This window comes from Rhinolophus hipposideros (genome assembly GCF_964194185.1).
Source record: "Rhinolophus hipposideros genome assembly, chromosome: 3".
Classification (NCBI taxonomy): Eukaryota; Metazoa; Chordata; class Mammalia; order Chiroptera; family Rhinolophidae; genus Rhinolophus; species Rhinolophus hipposideros.
The window spans coordinates 87,501,622-87,524,029 of NC_138049.1; the positions used below are offsets into that span (position 1 = coordinate 87,501,622).

At 48.7% G+C, this 22,408-nt stretch overlaps 1 protein-coding gene and 1 long non-coding RNA gene across 2 annotated transcripts in view; one reads left to right on the forward strand and one right to left on the reverse strand.

Moving 5' to 3' along the window:
* LRRC1 (leucine rich repeat containing 1) overlaps positions 1 to 19,463 on the reverse strand; it is a 112,804-nt gene extending 93,341 nt beyond the window's left edge. Inside the window, exon 1 of the mRNA XM_081032551.1 lies at positions 18,723 to 19,463. Coding sequence (XP_080888677.1) covers positions 18,723 to 18,881 — 159 coding nt within the window. The 5' untranslated portion in view covers positions 18,882 to 19,463. The remainder of the gene's footprint in view (positions 1 to 18,722) is intronic.
* LOC308490412 lies at positions 18,169 to 22,186 on the forward strand. Its single transcript, XR_013992203.1, has 3 exons — positions 18,169 to 18,386; positions 20,938 to 21,002; positions 21,246 to 22,186. It is a non-coding gene; the product is annotated as an uncharacterized lncRNA (long non-coding RNA).
* Positions 22,187 to 22,408: the final 222 nt, after the last annotated feature.

Consider the following 22,408-nt stretch of genomic DNA (forward strand, 5'->3'; position numbering starts at 1 on the left):
CAAAGAGGAGATGAAAACTAAAGGCAGCCACAGGCTTGGGTACTCGTTAAACCTGCTTATATCCTGGATACAGGAAGTGTTTTGTTTTGACAGCACCATGGGCCAAAACCAAGGCATGATTTTTCAGTGCTAGCATTAAAAACAAAAATAAAACATTTTGCAAAAACTAGCCTGCCTATCTTCCCGGAAGACCAAGATTACCTCGGCCAAAACAAAAGGTTTCACAGGGACGGCTGTCTGTGCACAGTGAACCCTGTCTCACGTGTCTGCGGACACAGGGCAAGGAGAGCTTCACCCAGGTTTATCCGCTGACACTGACACTTCACTTCCCTACAGCACCATGAGCAGAGGCCAAGTCTTCCAGGCTGGACCGTCCCTGGGCCTTGGCAGGCCAGATCTATCGACAACTGTCACCATGTTTCAAGGACCTGAGAGGACTGGACCTGAGCTAGGCCTCAGACTCAGCTCCTCAGGACAAGCTCAGCTGTGTGTGTGTGTGTACACATGCAAGCAGGCGGGAGGAGGAAGCCCTAAGGTAGGCCAGAACACAGAACAAGACGAAGGCTCGGCTCAAGCTGTGGCCAGTTGAGGGGTCCATGGCGGCCTCCCATGACGTGGAGCCACATGCTGCACCCCTGACACCAGTGGTAAACAGAACAGGGGGGCACCCCGCACAGTCCCGCGCACTCTAGAGCACAGAGGAAGGTATAACGTGTGATCCTTATCCCCAGGGGTTACGTATATACTCCTTCTGACAAACATCTCAGAGATTCCCAGTAGGCTTGAGGACCCTTTACATACAACTCGAGGGAATGAACAATATGGGCCACACAGAGCTGGGTGCTTTATGAGTATCAGCTGCAATGCTCTCGACCACCTCCCTCGATGGCAGCACCATTCTCACGAAACGAAGGAGAAAACCGAGGCTCCAAAACTGTAAGTAACTTTGCGAGACTGCTTCGTCAGCAGGGGCAGGACATGAACGTAGGTCCTTTGAACCCAACGCCCACCACACAGCGTTCTCAGTAGCCCAGGGACCAGCATGGCTCACCTGCGGCTCCTGCTAAAACTACAGATTCCTGGCCCCACCTACCGCCCCCACCCCCACGTCAGGTATCAGCACCTCTGGAGCTGGAGCTCCGGAAGCCTTATGCTTTCAAAGAACGCCCAAGATGCATCTGATCGAACGCCAAGTGGAAACCACTGTGGCGCCTCAGCCAGGGACCCGCCAGAGAAAAGCAGCCGGTTCTTTAACAGAGAGACAACAGGTGCACATACACAGGTTTGGCCACGAGCTTGAGGTGTGTCCGAGCTGTTCAACAATCGTGCCGGCACCCAGACACTCACATCGTCTTTAACATCACCCCTGAGGGAACCGAGACCCCAGTGGTTCCTAACCTCGAGTTCCCAGAGCTCAGCAGGCCCAGAAAGACAGTAATGAAGGTCTCCAAGTCTACTTTAGTATTGCAAAGGCCGACACTGCACATCTAGCTCCAAAGAACTAATGACGTAAAAGTCTAACTAAAATGTGTTTGGAGATGGGAAAACTTAACTGGTAGCCACTTAATTACAGTGTGTCTGGAAGCAAAGTCTTTGGGGGCGTGCTGAAAATGTAGGGGGACCAGTGACAGACCTGAGCAGGCCCCGCTGTTCCAACACCTGTGCACTCCCTGTCTGGAGCTACGCTGGGGACCAGTGTTGACAACAGACAGTGTCAGGGCTCCATCTCCTTTTTTCAAAGAACTGTGGTATTTCCCACATCGATCTATCGGAAACCTTATTCTTTAGACTTAGATCTCAGCCTGTCCCAATGTCAAACGTACCTTTTCAAAGGAACAAAGATTTGCAAACACATGTGACGGTCAAAGCTATGTGTAGGCGACCCGAGGATAAACAGTGTTTTGAAATTGGAGTAAAACCCACAAAGGGATTAATTTGAAGAGCAGCGCAACGTGCCGTGGGCTGTGCCAAGTGCCTAAGTTTCACTCACGGTAACCACCCCTCACACGGTGAATTCGCCAAATTTAAAACCAAAGAAAACAGAATGTGAAATTGTATTGACTAAATACCAAAAGAAGAATCTGACCTACCCATGACTTGAAGCAACTAGAGCTGAGCCCTGTAAGAAACTCAACTGGAGACGGAGCCGTAAATACAAAAAGAAGAGATGAGGGGAAAAGCGAAAGTCAAGAAAATGCTTGAGTAAGCAAATGAGGAAGTACGAATCAAGAAAGAAACAAAGAAGAAGAAATAAAACTAATAAATAAATTAATTAATTAAAAAAATAATAAAATAATAAAAAAAATAAAAAAATAAAAAATAAAATGAGAATAAATAAAAAAAAAAAAAAAAAGAAAAAAAAAGACAGAGAGCCCGCCAGTGAAGGCCTGAGGAGTCAGGACAAGGCCTGAGGAGTCAGGACGCAGGCGTCTGAAAAGGAGCCGGCAGACGTTTTATCACCATCTGCAGTTCATTTGAGCCACGGGCCTCAGATTACTATCGTCTCCTATTAGCTCCCACTGAGAAAACTAATTAGCTAGTTAGCTCTTTATCTTTAAAACCTCCATCTTCCAAGATGAATGGGGTGACCAGGAAGGTAAGGTGTTACCAAGACGCTGGGATCCAATTCCTACCTCCTGCCACCTCCTGGGAACTGTCAAGGTGTTTGGAGAGCAGAGGGCGCAAGCAGGCAGCCCACAGCCAAATCTAATCGACACTCTTGAGTCAGACAGCCCACAGCCTGTGCTGTAAATCGTGGACTAAGACGTCAACAGCTAAAACTCAAGAGGTCGCATAGAAATCTTGATTTCCCAAAAACAAAAACAGAAAAAGCCCTGAGTGAGGCAGTCACAGCAGCTCCACGTGCCCCCGACAGTGCTGGGCTGGGCATGCGCCCTTGGGTTTGCCACGCGCATCTACAGTTAGTCCTCTTCATCTCACACCGCCCCCCTGCCCTGCCACAGGTGTCTGGCTCTGGCTCTGGCTCCTGATGGCGCTGACCCATCCACAACCAAGCCCAGTAACTGGGGTGTCCTTCAGGCTGATGCTGTCCACACCCACTGCGTGTCACCATCCACGCCCGGGTCACACCCTGGAATACTGAGCTCACCCAGGGCTGTTTCCTCTCACGCATGTTCGACTCCAATATCCCGGATCTGGCTGTGACCTCTCCCATGGCCTTCTCCCCACTATTTTCTCTCCGACCATCCACCCCTGTGCTGGAACTCCCTTCCTTCTCTGCCTAAACAGCATCGGGTACGTCAGTCGACTCAAACCCTCTTAACCTGCTACCCTCTTGGCTGGAGATGGAGTCCGGGCCAAAAATCCACCTTTCTTTCTCCTTGGCCCATGTAGTTGAGGACTCTAGAGGAAAAACAAAAGAAGGAGGAGGAGAAGGAAGGAGAAATCAGAAAGAAGAAAGAGGAAAACGAGGAGGAGGAGGAGGAGGAGAAGGAGAAAGGAGGAGGAGTCTGGCACCACAAGAAGGTCACACGACCTCAGCAATGCCCCTCAGCCCCCTCCCACCTTCACCACCCCCGAGGCCCCTGGCTCAACTCCACCTTCCCTGCCTCGTGGACGACGTGGACTGTGGACTACCTGTCTCATCCTTCCCTGAGAAAACTAAAGCCACCAGGCTTCATCTTTTATTTATCCACACATACCCACGCCTTTGCTCCTCCAGTTCAGAGGGGGGGCACCCACTCACTCAAACTGAAAACTCAGCTGTTACCCTTGACCCCCGCGACCACCAGCCTCTCCATTTCCAAGCCACTCAGTCACCCACCGTGCCCCTGTCTGCCTCCGAAACAGACTCCCTATGTCCAACCTTGTTCCCCTCAAATCCATGACAACTGCAGGACTCGGCCTCTGTTGAGGGCACATCTCCACCTGCAAAGCAAAGGCCAAGCGCCTTGCCGCGTCCAGGGCTGCCTGTCCCCGACACCCTCTCCTTACACCCCAGGCGCCCCACCCCGCACTGCCGTGCCCTCCGACGCCAGGAGGCCCTTGCTGCAAACCCGGCCTCCACACCGTGTGCTCAGGTGCCTGAGGCCGGCGCTAAGCCCCGACCCCCGAGGGCAGGCCCCGTCACGCACCTGTGTATCCATCCCAGGGCCTCGCAGGCCCGCGCGCGGCAGGCGGGTGTCACGGCCCCCGCACCGGCTCCGCGTCAGCCCCGGGAGTCGGACCCACGGGGCGGAGCGAGGCCGTTTCCCACCCGAGTGACCTCGGGCCTGGGCCGGGGCTCACGCTCCCACGGGTCACACAGGACTTTTAAACCCCCCCCACATAGGGTGCCCTTAGGGCCACCACGTTCTGTGTCGCCGCCCCGTCCTCCGGCAGGACCCCTGGCGCCAGCCAGCAAAGGGCAGCTGCTGGTATTTTCAAAACGGGAGCGCGGGGTGCCTGCCAGGCTCCCCGGGAGGGGGCAGGCCCCGCAGAGACACTGGCTGCCTCCTGGCCACCGTACTCCTCGTGAACACCTCCGAGAGGCCCGAGGGAGAGGGGCTGTCCTCCTGTCACCGTGACCAAGGCCGCGCCGGCTTCTGGGCTCCTGCCGCCTCCGGGGTGGCACACCGGGTGGACAGAAGCCACTGAGTGGCGGGCCCGCTGGCGGGGCCGGCGCTGCGCGTGCCACCGGCTCCTGCAGGCGACACCGCCGCAGACTGACCGAGACTGGGGCCCCACGGTCGCGCCAGCAGCCCCTCGGGATAACTCATTCCGCCGCGGCTGAGGGCTTATGCATTTGAACTACCCAGCAAAAAAGACGTCGTTTTTCAACGCAACAGACTGTTTTTAAGCAATTCCTGTGCATAAGGAACTGCCCGACACCTGGGAACAGAGACACGTAAAGTAGCCCGCGATGACACCGACGGAAACAAACAGCTGCGCGGCCACGTCTGACCCTCGTCAACTGCGTGAGCTGGGAGGGGCTGCAGGAACAGGGCGACTGGGCTGCGACTGTACAGCTGGGAGGGCTTCATAGAGGAGGCGGCATCTGCACTGGAAAAGAGCCTTCTCTGCAGAGCACACAGCACTAACAAAGGCACAGAGGTCTGGGACACATGAGATCACTGCTAACAATGAGAAGTACATCAGAATTGAACAATTTAGAAAAAAAGGAAACTCGGTAATTGAATCTTTATAATACCAGCCTAGGGGAAGTGTGGACATGTACAAGCTGTTTTGTGTGGTTTTTTTTGTTTGTTTTTTAAGAAAACTTTGAAACAGACTCATTCCTGCTAGAGACTTTTCCTGAGCAGATGGTGCCTGTGTTTTTGGCAGAAGACAGAGGGTTAAACTAGACAGAGACATAACAGCTACTACTGACTGATGGGAGAGAAGGGCGTCTCCAAGAACCAGGCAGGCTCACACTGTCTTCCCTTTTTCTTGCAGCAGACGCTACACTCCACACCCATTCCCAACCCCTTTATTCCTACTCTATGCCCTCCTTGCTTCTCTGCCTCCCACTATAGAGAAGGGAAAAAAAAAGAAAAAGAAGAAAACACCTGGCCCTGTTCCTCTGCCTAGGCTTTCCCTCGGGCTGTCCCCTGTGAGGGGTGACAGCAGGGAAGAGGCCCCTCAAGCCCCACACAGAAGTCACCAGTGCCCAGCTTGGCTAACCAACCCTAAAACCACCGCCCGCAGCCTTCCCGATATGTGGGACCACTGAATGCCTCTGCGAGGCATTTTACATGAAGATGTTATTTGCAGTCAAGAATATCCACATACATACATTCCTCTATTTCTCCAGGGCTGAACCCTCGCTCTATAAGGGGAAACTACCAGTTTCAACTGAAACCACAGGTTACCTAACACAGCTCTTGGACCAAACTTACTTGGGGCCTAAACATGAAAAATGAAATAAAACACTTTCAAACATATGCATTTTAAAAGACCATATACTGCACATCACAAGCAATAACCCTCTGCTATATTTACCTTACAAGACATCTTTACACACACTTTCTTTTTAAACAATAAGGCACTGAAGCGGGGTGGGGAGGGGTACGGTTGAAGTGCAGGGGCCAGGTAAGCTTTTCTCCTGGCCACTGTGTATCACTACTTACCAGAGATGCAGGGTGTATGGTTACTACTTCCCCCCTCCCTCCCTTTGCCGTTTTAGAATGAAGTTATCGAGAATCGAGGTATGGAAACAACTGTAACATGATACTAGGTAAGGCAAGTCTATTATAAAATGCATATTTCCTAGTAACGTAATCTTATTAGTACCCATTTGCAGCCGAACCGATACATGCATAGTTCCAAACAGTACATTAGAACCTCTTTATAATACTGACCTTTACAGTCAAGTCTAAATTGTCTCATCAGCTAATAATCCCTTGCTATCATGCTTTGAGAACAGAGACAAACAGTGTAACAGCAGAATAATGATGAGCAGAATTACAATGGTGGTACTGCTACGATAATATCAGGGCTCATCATATGCAGTAAGACTCCCCTCCTTTCCCCAAACAGATGTGCTTTTAAGGGTGAGCAAGGATACCGACACAAGTTACTTACTGAAGGTAAAGCATCCAGCACCCAAGCATGGGTACCACTAACCTTCTCTGAAAGATTATGCTTGAATGAGCACATTGCTATCTGGTGATCTCATTCTTAAAATGATATTTCAGCTCAGTACTCTTCCTTAATGACGCAAAAATAACCCAGGAATCATGAATGTCTCTCTCCCTTTCACAGAACAGACACAACTTCGGGCTCATCAGGTGGCTTTCGGTGCAGGCTGCATGGTCTCCCCACGATTGATCATAAGGAAGGTCAGTTGTTAGGAAGAATGGCTCTCAGCCTTACCTCAGCCTTACCTCCCAGCTCTGCTACTGATTAGCTGTGTGACCTTAGCAAGTTAATCCATCTCTCTGTGCTCAGCGAGTTAATCCATCTCTCTGTGCCCCGGCAGTGTCCTCAGTGGTAAAACAAAGCTTTTTATGTAAAAGGAAGCTGTGATTGCTGTGAGGATGAAATGGGTGAATCATGGGAAGTGTTCACAACAGTGCAAGGCACGCTGCTCAAAAAATGTTTGCTGTCTACAACAATATCATTGTCAGGCTTCCTCTCCTAAGCTCTCGGTCTCACAAAAACGTTCGCCATTTCCCCAATTCAAGTACTTACCCGTCCCTACACTGTTCTGTTCCCTTTACCAGCCCTCCCTAACCCAGTAAATGGCTCTGCCATCCCCCCAGTTGATAAAACCAAACACCTAATCCAATACACCAGCAGGTCTTGTGGACTTTACCCCCGAGATATAACTCATTACTCATTGCTACCACCTTCGTCTACGCCACCATCAGCCCTTCATAGACCCTTTCAGTGAAAAGCCTCCTCTCCCGGTCTCCCCACTTCCTTGTACTCTTCCTTCCTACACACTAATCTCTAACCAGCAGGCACAGGGACCTTTCTACAGCAAAAGCAGACGTCTTATGGGGTAATGGCCCCCCGGCCCCATACTTCAATGGACGAAAAGAATCCAAACTCCTCCGCGGGGTCTCCAAGCCCCACCACGTCTTCACCTTGATTTCCTCCTTCTCTCCCTGTCATACGAAGTGTTCCAGCGGCACTGGCCTTCTTTCTGCTCACACACTCACCACACTCATCCCTGAGCCTTTGCGAGGACCTCGGCCGGATTCACATGGCTGCCGTCCTGCGTCCGAGCAAAGGGCCCCTCCTCCGAGAGGCCTTCTCGGAGTTACAAAGAAACGTCGCGTCACGCTCTACCACATTCCCGTTTTGTTTTGTTTTGTTTTCTTAACAGATGTTGTTACTACCTGAAATTCTTATGTGCTTATGCATTTACTGGCTGTCTCTTTCACCTAGAATGGAAGCTCCATAAGGACAAGGCAAGATACCTGCCTTGCTCCATAGAAGTGTCCCTGAAGCCCGGTCAGCACACACCAATATGCGAGGGAAGGAGGAGAGAGGGTCTATCCCTGGTCCCCACTCCTGAACTATGCTGCCTGGGAAACCTGACACCAACATCAAGTCAGGAGGCCAACTGCTCAGCAGGAGAGGAGAAAGTGGTAGCCTCCATTCTAATGGACTCCTTTAAAAGCCACCTCTGTCTGCTATTAACCCATAGGCATTCTTAATCCGAAATCCCCAAACTAAGTTTACCAAAATAAAGTCTCTCAGGCACTCAAATCAACCCAAAGTGAAAGTTTCCAACAACCACCTATGAATTGCTTGAGTTCATTTAATAAGGGAGACAAAAAAATCCCAGCCAAGTTGCTTGTTTTACTCCCCTCCTAAAAGCTGGGGAAATGCAACTGACACAGGGTGAAAAAATGCAGTGTTCAAAGGTTGTTGGGGGGGGGGGGGCGGGTGTGTGTGTGTGTGTGTGTGTGTGTGTGTGTGTGTGTGTTAACCAAAGAAAATCTGCTGATCATTTTCCCTTAATTGGTTCTGGGAATCAACAACCGACCACAGGAGGGTAAGTATTTGGAACAGCTTCTCCTTATTACTGAATCCTTGATTATAATCATTAAGCCTAGACTTGTGGTTCTACTAAGCCTCACAGAGCAACCTCACAGAGCACGTGCACCAGTGAGGGACCATACTCCTCAGGTTAGGCTTGTTGCTTCAAGTCAGAACATTTCATAAAATTGGCATCCAAGGATATCAGAACTCAAAGGGACCTTGACAGCATCCGTTTATCACTCAGATAAGGAAACTGAGGCTCAAGAGATTATGTGATTTGCCCAAGGTCACAATGCTAGTGTTGGACAGAGCAAGGATAAGAACTCGTGGCTGACACCCAGGCCAGCACTGACTTCGCGCCAGCATGAAGCCACCCATTCATGCAAAGAGTGCAGGAGCTCAGCTCTTCCCGGAGTAACCGTCAAGCTCTGCCTTACAGGTGGCCCAAACTGACTTATAAATCGGCTCCCCGGCAGGGCTGCAAACTTCCCCAAGAATGCTGCTCAAATATGTATTAAATGTCTGCTCTGTGCCAACCACCCTGTTAGGGCAGCAGGAATGCAAAGAAAAGGTATGTGGCTTTAAGGAACTCGCTTTGATAGGGGACGGAGATAATTACAAAGAGGGAAGAGTAATGACACAGGTCTCCCCAGAGACCAGAGACAGGTAAGGGAAGACTTCCCGGAGGAACGTGATCTCCTGAACTGGGTCCCATGGGATGGAGAACAATGAGCCAGGCAAAAAAGTAAAGAAAGAGTAAGTGACAGTAATCAGAGTAAGAAAAATGAAGACTCAGAAGCATGAAATGATATGTCGGTAACTAAGGGCGGCTAAATTGTCGCTGAAACACAAGGTTCAAGTTGGAAAGAGATGGGAGATAAGGTGGAAGGGGTAGGCACTGGACAAAAATGTTGCCAGGTCGTACCCTGCGGGTGTGAAAAGCCACTGCAGCAGGAAGTCACCCTTCACGTGAGTGTTTTAGAAAGATCATTCCAACCAAGTACTAAGGAAGGATTTGAAGGAGACCTGAATGAAGGCCTTTGGGCCTCTGCCACAAAATAGTAACACTGACAATGATCAAACTTTATTGGATTCTGTCTTATATAACAGACACTGTTCCCAGTATTTTATACACATTAACTCATTTCCTCTTCACACCCCTTCATGAGGTAGGGACTATTACTACCTTCTGTTTACAGATGAGCAAACTGAGGCTCAGTGAGGCTGAGTTACTTGTCCGAGGTGTCACACGAAGAGGTCAGTCTCCTAACCATTATACGGACGTTCTCTGCAATCAAGACATTGGGCTTGAGCCAACACTTTAGTGGAAGGGACAGGGGAAGAGCTAGGTCCACAGTCATCACACCAATCTCGATGCTTACGCTTCGTGTCCCCTCACATCCGGCCTCCTGTCCTGCCCTCCTGCTCCAGAAACAGAGTCCCGAGTGTGGGTGTCTGCTCCATAACACAAGCTACCTGCAGTGAAAACCAGAGTCCTGTTCTCCTGACACTCCAACACGCCTGCTCCGAGGGTCCACTGCAACTCGGTTTGTAGACCCATGTGGCACTCAGCTGCGTGAGGAATTATGTGAAATTCCTCTCCCCGACTAAAGAGTGTAGGCTACTTGAAGGTAAGAATCAGATGTCAGACTTCCAAAGACCTGGCACAAATATGTGATTAACTGCGGAAAGCCTACCTGAGGCCTTTTCCAGAGTGATGGGCAGGAGTCACAGTTGAGGATGAAGGCAGCACACAGCACAGAGCCAGGCTCCAGGCCTACTTTTCCAGCCCCCAGAAACACAACAGGACTTGGCGTCAGGAGTTGGGGAAGTTAACAGGCCATGTTTTCATTTTTGCTTTGACACATCACTTTACCTCTCCCGACTTTCATTTCCTTAGCTCTAAAGTGGGTAGATTTTTAATCTCTAGACCTCTATTCAACTCAGATTTACCAACAAAAAAATTTTTTGACAATCTAGCAACATCTGTTAAAATGTCTAAAGTGTATACCCTTTCATCTAACAATTACGCTTCTTGGAGTTTGTCATAAAGAACAATTTGCACAGGTGTACAAAGTAACGTGTACAAGAACATTTAATCCAGCTCAGCTCATCATTGCAAAACATGAGGAACAATTTAAATGTCTGCCAATAGGAAAACAGTTAAATACATCGATGGTGGTATATGCAAAACTTTGGAATACTACAGCACCAGCGGCAAAGCTAAAATACACATATACACACTGCTACGGAAGATATCCAAGACACAGTGTAAAGTAAAAACAAGTAAGCAGCAAAGCAATTTACACAGCAGGGGTCCTCTTTTCCTTTTAACAATAATACATATAAGATGGTGTGCGAAGAGAAAAAACAAATTAATCAGGATACTTTCTAAAATTGTTAATGGCTGGTATCACTTCAAGAGAATCAAGGAAAATGTCAGTTTTTAAAAATTCTTTGAATTATTTTAAGTATCCAACACGTATCACTCCTGTCACGAGGTACAAACAAGGCTACCTCATCGTCCAAAGCCAGGCCAGTCGCACTCACAGCCTCAGAGCTCTCAGCATCTTCTCAGTGAAGCATCTTCCAAACCAAGCAGCCAGAGCCCAGCTCACATCCTCAGAGGCGGGGAAACTACTTCCCAGCCTTCACAACTGTCCACCGACTGCAGGCAGCCCCTCCTGCTGATCTTGTCACAGGACGTGGGTGTGGGTGGTGGAGAGAAAGGTGAGTGGGGCGGTCCGGTAGACAGAGTCCTTCCATCCAGCCGCGCTATCTAGGAATCAGTCTGGAACACGCTGTAATTAGGTGCAACACCTCCTTCCACCCACTACATGACAAACCTATTCCTTGCGGTTCTTGGAAATAGAAATACCAAACGTCCTCCAATTGAGTCAACTTCTCTGGAATCTAGAAGTTATAGCCTCAATAAGAAAGTCCTTCAAAATAATGATGAGCAAAAAAAATTGTTTTTTCATATTGTATCTTAATTCTCAGAGTTCAAAGTATTTTATACCACACACACACACACACACACACACACACACACACACTTCTAAAATACTACATGCAATAGTAAATTCTTCTAAAATACTACATGCAATAGTAAATTACCATTCCTGGCCACTAAATATTACCCAAGAGAAAGCAAATGGACATGCAGAAGTTTCTTCTATGCATTTACTGAGATCTGGCCCGTGATCTCACCGTCCCTCATAACTATCACATGAAGCAGAGGACACACGTTTCTCGCCTTGTGTCCTGGGCAGAGTTCTAAAACCAGCCAACTTGCCCTGGACTTCTGCGAGCAGAGACAGAGGCCTGCAACACGCACTGGACCCTCCCCGCAGAGCCCAACGCCTCTGCTCCACGGCACGGCGAGACCACGGCTGCACTGTTGTCATCACTGCTAAGACATGTTCATTTTGCTATTTCTGACTCTCTTGCACAACTATCAGCTACACTTTACCCCCCAAATTTCAAGTCTGTGGTAAAGGGTCCTTTTTAAGGAAATCCCAAGTACCTACTTATGACAGTACAGAAACTGCAAATTCTGGCAGAGACGATAACGCACTGGAAGGTTGCGAGGAGGGGAGGGATGTCCCCTTCTCACTGGAAGCCCCCGGGAAGAGGGGAGGGCGGGCTCATTGTGCTATTTTACCAGCATGACTCAACCATTTCAACTCTAGAAAAGTTTTAAGAAGTGAACAGCTTTACTTTTTCTCAAAGAATTGAGCTACTTATTTAAAAAGCCACACCAGCAATGACTGACTTCCAAGTTACTCTTAACAAAAATGCTCTAAGTATCAGTCTTTCAAAGCATCAGCAGAGGGTGATGAAACTAAAATCCATGAGACAGTACACACACAGTCCCGAAACATTTTACTCAGAAAACTAGAACCCACAGGGTTACCAGTAGTTCTGAGGGTGCATTTTTATAAACTCGATGATCACAGTAATTGAAACCCCAAAATAAACTTTTCCCATCCGTAGCACATCTGGCTGTCCATCGTTCCCCCTCAAGCCAATGCCTACATATAAAACGCGCTATGTCTTACTGAGCAATTCAAAAACTCCATTCAGGCACACCCCACTATTGAGGAAAACATGTCCAAAGAAAGGAAATAAACGCCTTAGACTAGTGTCCCCCAAGAACTGACGAAGGTCCCCAGATGACCAGCACAACACGGAAAGTGGCACTGGACCAGAGACGCCCGGTCTTAACGTGGCGGGTGGGCCATGCCCCGTGCACCCCACAGGCGGGTACGCTTTCCTCTGGCCTGGCCCAGCGGAGTGCGCTCCTGACAGGCTGCCCTCAATGTATTCTCCACTCTGGCCCAGAGTCATCGTTCCAAAACAGAGATCTAACTGGACTGCCCCTCTGCTTCCACACCACCCACAGGCCACCTCTCCTGCAGGACAGGGCTCATCTATCTCCTCAGCAAAACGCCCAGCCGCTCAGGCACCCCCTGATTCTAGCCACCTAGAAAGGACTGGTGTTGACAACAATGTGCTTCCCTCCCCCATCCCAGTCTAGTGTAAATCTTACTGCCTCTAAAGCCTTCCCTCTGCTCTCCAGAGAATGTGTGGCACCTAAAAGGGACACCTCACTGGGTTCTGCAGAGGCTCCCTCCTAAGCACGTGTGGCATTGCCAGGTCTCCTCAGTCCCCGGGGGGCGCCCAGGTGGCACAGGCATAGGCAGAGCTAGAATCAAATGCTCACTCCTTGACCTTGACCAAGTTTCTTAAGCAAGCCTCTCGAATAATTTTCTCAATTAAGTCTCAGTTTCTCCATTTGCAAAACTGAAATTATAATGGCTAAAGTGAATTGTTATTCAGTTTAAGGAAAATAATTTATGTAGAGTACTTAATACAATGTTTGGAGCTCAGTAAAATCTCCATAAGTGATGGCTATTACAATTATTATTAATATGTAGCAGATACTCATTAAATGTTTCTTAATTAAAGAGACTCTAAGTTTACCACTTCTCTAGGTCTCAGTTTCCTCACTTGTAAAGTGTAGGAGGGGGAGGGGGAAAGGGACAGGAGTGGAGGAAGGAGGTTGTACCAAACATAAAAGAATCAGAAAACAATCAAGTGCCCAACTGTGTAATAACAACAGTATATCTGAGAAATGAGAACTGTTCCCTTAACTTGGGAAATGCACAGATCACCACTATAAAGGGAAAGGACTCTCTTGGATTCCTGCCTAAGCTTTGCCTTAAATTATTTTTATTATAATGTTATTTAAGTATGTCCAAACCTAAAACGAGGTATGTCCTCCCTATGCTGAACTCTTACAAAACTATCGGGGGAAGCAATTTAAAAATCTTTTAACATGACAGATGGCGATGATGCAATTTTACACACTGCGCGGCTGCTCACAATGTATTAAGTACAACACTACCTCAGAGCAGGTTCCTGGCAATTCTGCACGCCTGCACCGCCGTGGGCTCTGACCCCTCCAGCTAGTCATCCCTCTTCTCTAACAAACTGCCATGAAACCTGTGTTCATGCAATTTCCAGCCATCATTTGACCCAAACACATGATTTCTGCATCAAGTTCACATCTGTTTTTCCCCTTAGCTCCAGACAATCAAAGGAGTACTCAATCAAACATAGGCAATAAAACCTCATGGCACTACTCATTTGTAAAGTCCTCGAGATATTACAGAATCTATGATTTTTTTAATTCTTTAAAAGAGCATTAACAATGTAATTCTGGTTTTAAAAAATAACTTACAAACTCCCAGAAAAATGTCCTCAAACTCCAGTTTAGGAACCAACGGTTTACAACAAGTGTCTTGTCACAGTATCCAGAAAGATCTTAACCATCATAGACCGAACATTCTTTCCTCCCTTTACTCCCCAGAATAACCCTATAAAGTCGGCACTACGGGAACACATAAGGAAACCACAGCTTGAAGAAAGCACCCTCCCCGCTCCTTCAGGACAAGCCCTAAGAGCCTCAGCAGAAGACAACCAGCAACGGACAGCAGGAATCCAGCCAGGTGGCAGCGAGAGACTGAGAGCGGAAAGACGCCATTTTGAAGGAGGAAATGACAAGACTTAGGACTTAGTGACCAGATGAATGGGGAGAAGAAGATAAATCCTGTGGACCTGTGAGACAGGAAGACTGTGTCTCTCCTCCTGCAGAAATGGAACTCGTGAGAAGACAAGCCAGGTCAGAAGACAAGACCTCAAATGAAACATGGTGGGTTTAAGGCAAAAGGGACTTACTCCAAGTGGGGATGGATATACTCTTTAACAGATCCCAGCTGGAGATATCGAAGTCACAGTCAGAGAAACTATGTTTACAATGCATAAAAATTATTTCAAAAATATAAAGTCAAAAATGTCCGGCACAGAAGAGACAGAGAAGAAACGCTGGCAAGAGAAGATCACTGAGTTGTGACGGACTTTGTCACTACTAATTTCAATAGATTGGTGTACAGCAGGAGTCGGACTTTCGGAAGCAGCACTGTGATGGCTCAGAAACAGGGACGGGCTACCCATGACAACACGCACGGAATCATTCATGCACCAAGCACATGAGTACCCACTAGGTACCAGATACTGTCCTGGTTCAGCCAGAAACATTAACCTTCCTGCTCTCATGGAGCTTAGGTTCAATCTCGTTGGGGAGACAAAGAAAAAGTGAGCAAGTATGTACTCTGGAGTTAGGTAGTGACACATGCTCTACGCGTGAGGAAAAAGAATAAAGCAGGATATAAGAAAGGATGATGAGCAGGGGCAGGTATCTGAAATGTCACCTGGTAATCATAGAAAGAACTCGAACTGAACGCTAATAAAAAGGAGGTGACATGATGAAACCAACGTTTGCGCTATAAAGGTTTGAAAGCATTCACTTGAAACATCTGCTGCCTATTAGACGAGGCACTGCACTGGGGCTAGAAAGATGACAGTAAAACATACATATTTGAAGGTATTCGAGAACCAGTGCACACTGAGGGGAAAACTGATGACATCAAACACACAGAGGAAGTACAGAGGGGCAGGCAAGGATCTTGCAGAGGAAGACAAAACAACTTCACCACTAGATGATCGTTACTTCTGAAGGCACTTTCGACTTGAATATTTTCTGACTGTATCAGAAAAGCATAGATGCTGGAGCAGTGACATGCTTAAGGGAAAAGAAAGAAGCAGAGGGAAATTTGTATCAAACTCAGCAACATCCATTCCACAGATAAACAGCTGTTTATTGAGCAGGACCTACTGGATGCCCAACTCTGTGTTCACAAAATGCAGCAAAAACACGTGGGCACCTGAAGTCAGACTGTCTGTTAATACTCATCCCAAAGGGATCGAGCTGGAGGAGGTGAGGGGAGTAGGTGAACGGGAAAGGGATGGTGAGACTATTACCCAACCGGGGCCGACTAAAGATGAGTGTTCCAAACCCTCCCTCTGGAACAGCAGCACAGAGAAGCTGTCACAAGGTGGAACCACTGCGGAGGACGGTTGGTGCAGGTTCAGCGGAAGGTTAGATTCCGTAAGTAACCATCAGGTTCGGTAAGTGTAGTGCTCACTCCACCCCACAGTCACCTCATCCATATTAAAGCCATCTGTCTCCCCACAAAGCTGTGAATAGCTTATAGGAATCATCCCTTCCTTCATCTCTCTGTTCCCAACAACTAGCAGATAATGGAGGGTCAATAAATGTTTGACTGAGACCAGTTTTCATGACATGCGTAAAACGGGGAGGGGCTAAATAACTGAGGGTATGATGGGGGTGAGGCCAGATTCCTGGCAGGTAGGACAGAGCTGTTACAGTTGGTGGACACCCGTACAAGGGGACGATCGGTGACTGCATCAAACCAGCTGGACAGCCCTGAAAGTCACTTCAGTTCTGAGTCTCAATTTGTAAAATGAGGGGGTTGGAGCAAATCAGAGGTTGCAGATCTTTCAGTGGAGGATAGGGGATACTTTTCATTATGCTGAAGCCCTGGAGAGTGCGTGTATCTTTGCTATTGAGGTAGGGGGTAAAGGACACCCCCTTTGGCTGTGCTTCCAAACAAATTACAGCTGGTATGGCCACCACCACAAGGACTTTGGAGGGTTGCCAGCGCGAGAGAGAGACTGGTGATGTGGCAGGTAAGGAGACAGAGGTAGTGGGAGGGGACGAGGACAGCAGTGAGCAGTGTTGATAAGTTAGACAGATCTCAAAAGGTGAAACAACAGACGGCCCAAGGAAAGGCTGTAACTGTCAATAAACTATCTGTGCTTTCAAAGTGGTTGTTTGTATCTGGCTTGTACACACTCATGCTGCCATGCACACAATAAGTCAGAATCAGATTTCATACCACCTTAAAAACTATAAAACTAATTTAAGAGCTGTAGGAGAACTAATTACCCATAAGCAAGACCACCTTTAGCCTTTGAAAAGTGTGTTATTTACGGTATTTACAGAGTGCTATCAGACTGTGTTTTGAGCTCCTGAGAAGTTTCAATTTAGGATCAGTAGAAATACCTGACATTTCCAAAACCCATAATTCCCATACCAAGTTGAATTCCCCAACATTACAGGAAAACCCACAACCTTTGCAGAAGGGAATGAAAAGCCAATCCAAAGGAAATTTTCCAGTTCTACAAAAGAAAAACAAACAAACAAAAATACCACAGAGCACTGAAACACTTCTAGTTGAACAACTTTTCACTCAATCTTTAACAACTTCATTCTGAAGCCCTTGAATAGTATTAAATTACACATTTTATATGTCTGATGATAGCAACCTAACACTTATTACAATTTAAGGCAGTAAGTGAGATTATGACTTTTATGTCAAATTTAAGGACCGCCAGAGTCCAGACAGAACCATGTGTTTGAAAATGCCTGCAAAATAATAAATTCCTGAGGGAACTAGATGAATTTTCTGCCCCTGAGCTAAATAAAGTCTGGGGTGGGGGTGCAAAGAACCCAGTGAGGATAATCCCCAGGATTACATAAAGCAAACCATCCAATCAATTCCACATGAACCAAGGAAAGTTAATCCAAGAAGAATAACAACACTTTAAATATTGAGAAAAACACAGAGTTCTGCTTTTAGAAACACGGTCAGCGATGGAGAACGTATCAGGTCACTCTAACAAGCCAGAACAATTGATTCGTGTTTTTGTGACAGTGTCTTGACTTTGTGTTAGCTGAAGGACAAGAACTGTATCTGCGTTGCGACGCCCGGGCCTCCAGCTCTGCTCCTCCACTCCCAGAAGCCTCCCTGCGTCCTGCACACCTTTGGATTCTCGCACATTGACTTCCTGCACACCCCTGGGTTTGAGACACTGTCTTCCTTCGGGGTTACTCAAGCTAAGTCCCCGAGACAAGCTCGAAGGTTAAAAGTGTGCAGACCCCGACCCTCCATGAAAGCACAGTCGGCAGGAGTGGCTTGACAAGTTCACCCACGGCATAGGATCGATTTGCGTGCACAACTCCGCAGAAGTAACGCATCCCTGCTACGGCAGAAGTCAGCAGGCTGACAGCGGCGGCGGCGGCAAGGCTGGCCCGCGGGGGGCAGGGGCTCCGCTGACATCCACCGCGGCTGCTCCCGCACAACAGGTCCACGCGGGCAGGGCCCAAGCGGCGGGCACCTGGGCACCTGCCCACAGCTCTCCAGGCGCTGCTCTCCTCCTGCACCCCACCCCCAACCTCGCGGCCGCTCCTGGGGCCAAGGTAGGCCGGCCAAGCTACAGCTCTGACGAGCCCTACTCACCCGCGATAAGGCCCGGAGCACATTCCTCGCAAGATGCCCAGATAGTGCGGCTCCCTTGCGCACTGCCTGCCTCCTCCCGGCCCTGCCCTGGCCAAACACGGGACACTCCTCGCCTGGAGGTCGGGGCACGTGGGGTGAGGGGACTGGCCCGGGAGCGGGATGCCGTGCTCCGTCCTTGCAGCCCGAGCCCCCTGGCTCCCTTACCGGACCCGGCACGAGCGCCAGGTAGGAGCCCCTAGACGTGTTATCTAAACTCCTTGGCCAGATGCGAAGGTTTCCCCAAATCGCGCAAGCTCGAGGAGACCACTTGGAAAACATCAAGTCGTTTGTAATAAAATGAAACTTTTACCAGCGGGGGGCGGGGTGGGGGGGGGTAAGAGGAGAAAGAAGCAGGTGAATGCAGGTAGAGGTGGTTCCTGTGCGACCTGCCGGGCGGGTCTGGAGAAGGAAAAGGAACAGGGGAGCGGGAAGGGGACGAGTGGCGAGGGCTGCGGAGGGGGCAGGGGCTGGCCAGGCTCCGCCGCGGCCCCCGGGCGGCGCTCAGGTGAGGCGGCCACTCACCTCCGGCAGCTCGCGGAGCTGGTTGGCGTCCAGCAGCAGCTCCTCCAGGCTGCGGGCGTAGCGGTAAATCTCCTCCGGGACACAGACCAGCGAGCAGTGGCGCTTGTCGATGGTCTCCACATGACGGTTGCACCGCCACAGGGGGATGCACTGGAACATCGCCGCCCCGCCGCCGGGTCCCGAGCCGCGGAGACACGGGCTCCTCGCCCGCTCCGCCCGGCGGCTCCGCTCCGCCAGCTGCCCACTCCGCGCTCGTGGGCTCCCGTGCTCTCTCGCTGCTCGCGCGGAGCTTCGCGGTCCGCCACGCTCCCAGGAACCTCGGGCGGGAGCCAAAGCCTCGTCCCAGCGCCCCCGCCCGCCCACCGGTGCGTCCCCTCCCACCCTCCAGCCTAGCTGCTGTCGCCGCTGCTACCGCCGCGCAGAGCTTCCTACTCGCGGCCGCCGCGCGACTGAGCATGCGCGCCGGGGAGCGCGCGCCCAGGGCGTTTCCCGGGCCGGGGATGCTCCGCGCCGGGTTTTCCTGGCGACCTGGCTCCGGAGAGGGGCGAGCCACCTGTGGGCCCGGGGCTCGCTGTCCCCCGACTCAAATTGGGACTTCAGGAGCATCGGTCCCTCTGAGGAAGTCAGACTCCATAGGAGACTGACTGGCACAAAGATCGGGTGGAGGAGAGGCAGTCTCAGGGGAGCAGAGCAACGCTGATTTTTCGTGTTACTTAACTCGCCTCTCCTTGCTCCCCTTCCCCAAAACAACTTTCTCTTCCGGGGTCAGGCAGGACCGCCCCGGAGCGGACCTTGTGCGCAGTGGGCGCTCCGAGCTGCGGGATGGGGAGTCGCCGCCGCCCGGGCTCTGCTGTGTCGGCCAGCGCTGCGCCCCCGGAGTGTGAGCCCCGCGCCGCGGCCGGGCCCTTGCCGGGGCCTCGGGTCCGCGGGCACCGCCTGCAGGCTCTGCAACCTGGGAACGCATCTTCAGTAATCAGTGTTTATAGATCTAATTAGAGGAGATCCTCCTCCCCGTACCACCGAAAGCATAGGAGTCAGAGAATCGGTGACATTCCCAGATGTGTGGGTGCACCCCATCAGGAGCCCAAACGTACGAATGAGCTGGTAAATGAGAGCTTGGGAGCCTGGCCGGATATTTGGCCCCTGGCGAGTAGTCTGGGCTGGTGGGTAGATTGCAAACCAAGAAGGAGTAGCTGGGAAGACCCTGGAAGGAATGTTATCTCGACCCGGTTCATACCCAAGGACTAGGGCCAGAACCCCGAATTGCTCCCCTTCACCTGTAACTCTTTGTGTCGCACTGTCTCGGTTAAATAAGCAAACGGCTTCCTTCCAAAAGGGTGACCAGATCAAAGCTAGTCACATTGCTGGATTATTTCTCCGGATCTACTCTTACTCCCCTCCAGGCAGCCTGGTAGTCCTCACACTTTCCCCTTCAAGTGTATTCAAACTCCAGATTCCACCTGTGGCCTCTGCCACCCCCATTCCACCCCACCCCACCCCCTGCCAGCTGCCAAAGCTAAAATCTGGAGCCACAGAATCCACGTTTCTATAGAAGACTGAAAGCTGAGCATGCTCAGTGGCCAAATTAAATTTTGGTCTGAAAATTTTGATCTGAAACTCGTTTGATCTGAAACTCTCTGTACGCCTTGTGCGTACAGAGAGTGCCAAAAATGTATACACATTTTAAGAAAGGAAAAAAACTTAAAATTGTAATACTTAATATATATCGATAACAAAAGATGAATTCAAGTCACATTTAACTTCTGCAATGACATGAGGTGCTCAAAGTGGTTACCATCAACATCCAGACACTTCTGATTACCGAGAACTACTACTTGAGCATAGATAACATCTCTTAAAAATGTACATACATTTTTGGGGGCACCCTGGGTATGTGGCTCCACATACCTCCTCTTAGTTCCAACTGTGCACAGGACAGTTTCTCTGGGGTGAGTGAGACTCTTCATCATTTCAAATCTACTAGAAAGGCTCCTTTCTTCCCAATCAGTGAGGGTGGATCTGAGTACACTGCCTTGTCCTTTTCATTTCTACTCCAGCATTATCACCTTAACTCTAAACCCAGGCAATCCCTAAGCTCCACTGACCTACCCACTTTGCCCTCTCTTTTGTTTGTCCTGTTGTGATTCCTACATTCTCAGGAAAGGCTATCTGGACTTTGCACCTGAGCCGCTTTTCCTTCATTCTTGCATTCCAGAAAACCATTTTGTGCCACCTTAGTGGAAAACTGGGGTTCCTGACTGAGAGACTGAATCTGCCATGGTAAGCAAGTCACTGTCTTTACAAGTTTTCCAACTGCTTTAACAAAAATAAAAATAAAGAAGGCCCGGCTCCCTCATCTTAATCTGTTGACTTCCAGAGGGTTATCACACTAGATTATTTTAATAAACACCAAATGTGTTTTAAAGATGTGACTGATCTGTGTAAAAATTCAAACCTCAGTAAGCATTCCCTGTGTGCCTCTCTATGGTGCTTACACTTCCTTGTGTTATGATTAATCCCAAGGAGACTGTGACCTCTTGGACAACAGAAACTTGCTTTCTCGATTCCTACAACTACCGCAGTGCCATCTGCACACTAAAGGATCAGCAAACTTGTGTTAACTTCAAGGGAAATCAGTGGCAGAATTCTTGACTTTCAATGTTTCCAAGGATCTGCCAAGACTGACACATTAACTGGTAAGAGAGACAAAAATGAAAACACCTTGTCAACTGGAAAATAGGGAATGAATTCTTTATCCTCCTAAAAAATTTTAAGCTTTCCCTGTTGATATAATTTCTAGTTTCTTTCCCATATACAAATGAGTTTGACACTAAACATAAACAAAATTTAAAAGACTGTCTAAATAAATTTCTTTTTGGAGTAGTGCAATTCATTTTCAGTGTGAGCCATTTTTCACAACTTTTGGAATTAGAGAGGTCTGGCTTTGGACTTTGGCTCTGCCACCTACAGCTTTGTAGAATTGGATGAGTTACTTAACTTTTATAAGCCTCAATTTCACCATCTTAAGTGAGGAAAATGGTCCATGGCTTGTTACCAAGATTAAATGAGATAATGTAAATAAAGTGCTTAGCAGAGTGTCAGGCACACATCAGTTCAATCAGTAAATACTCACTATTCACTGTGTCAGCCGGCCTTCTGGATGACCCCCAACCATTCCCGTCTCCTGATTGGTCTATGTAATCAACTTCTATCTTTGTCTCTTTCAGATCAGAACCAAAGTAACCACCTTAAATATCTTTGATTTCTTGTTACTGTTAAAATTCTATGCTCCATCCTCTGTTTTTTATTTGGAGCATTTAGCCCATTTACATTTAATATAATTATTGATATGGTTGGATTAAGTCTACTATTTTATTATTTGTTTTCTTTGTCCTATTTTATTTTTGTTCCTCTGTTTTCCTTTCCCACCATCTTTTGAGTAAATAAATATGTTTTATAATCCCAATTTGTCTATCGGTTAGTTGTAGTCATTGTTCTAGGGATTACAATATGCATCCTTAAATTTTCAGTTTATTTAGGGTAAATATACCAATTCATGTAAAACATCATAAGACCCTTGTAATTATCCAGGTCCAATTTGCCACCTCTCTGGTCCTTTATGTTATAGTTTTTATATGTATTGCATTTACATATGTTGTAAACTCCACAACAACATTTTATAATTC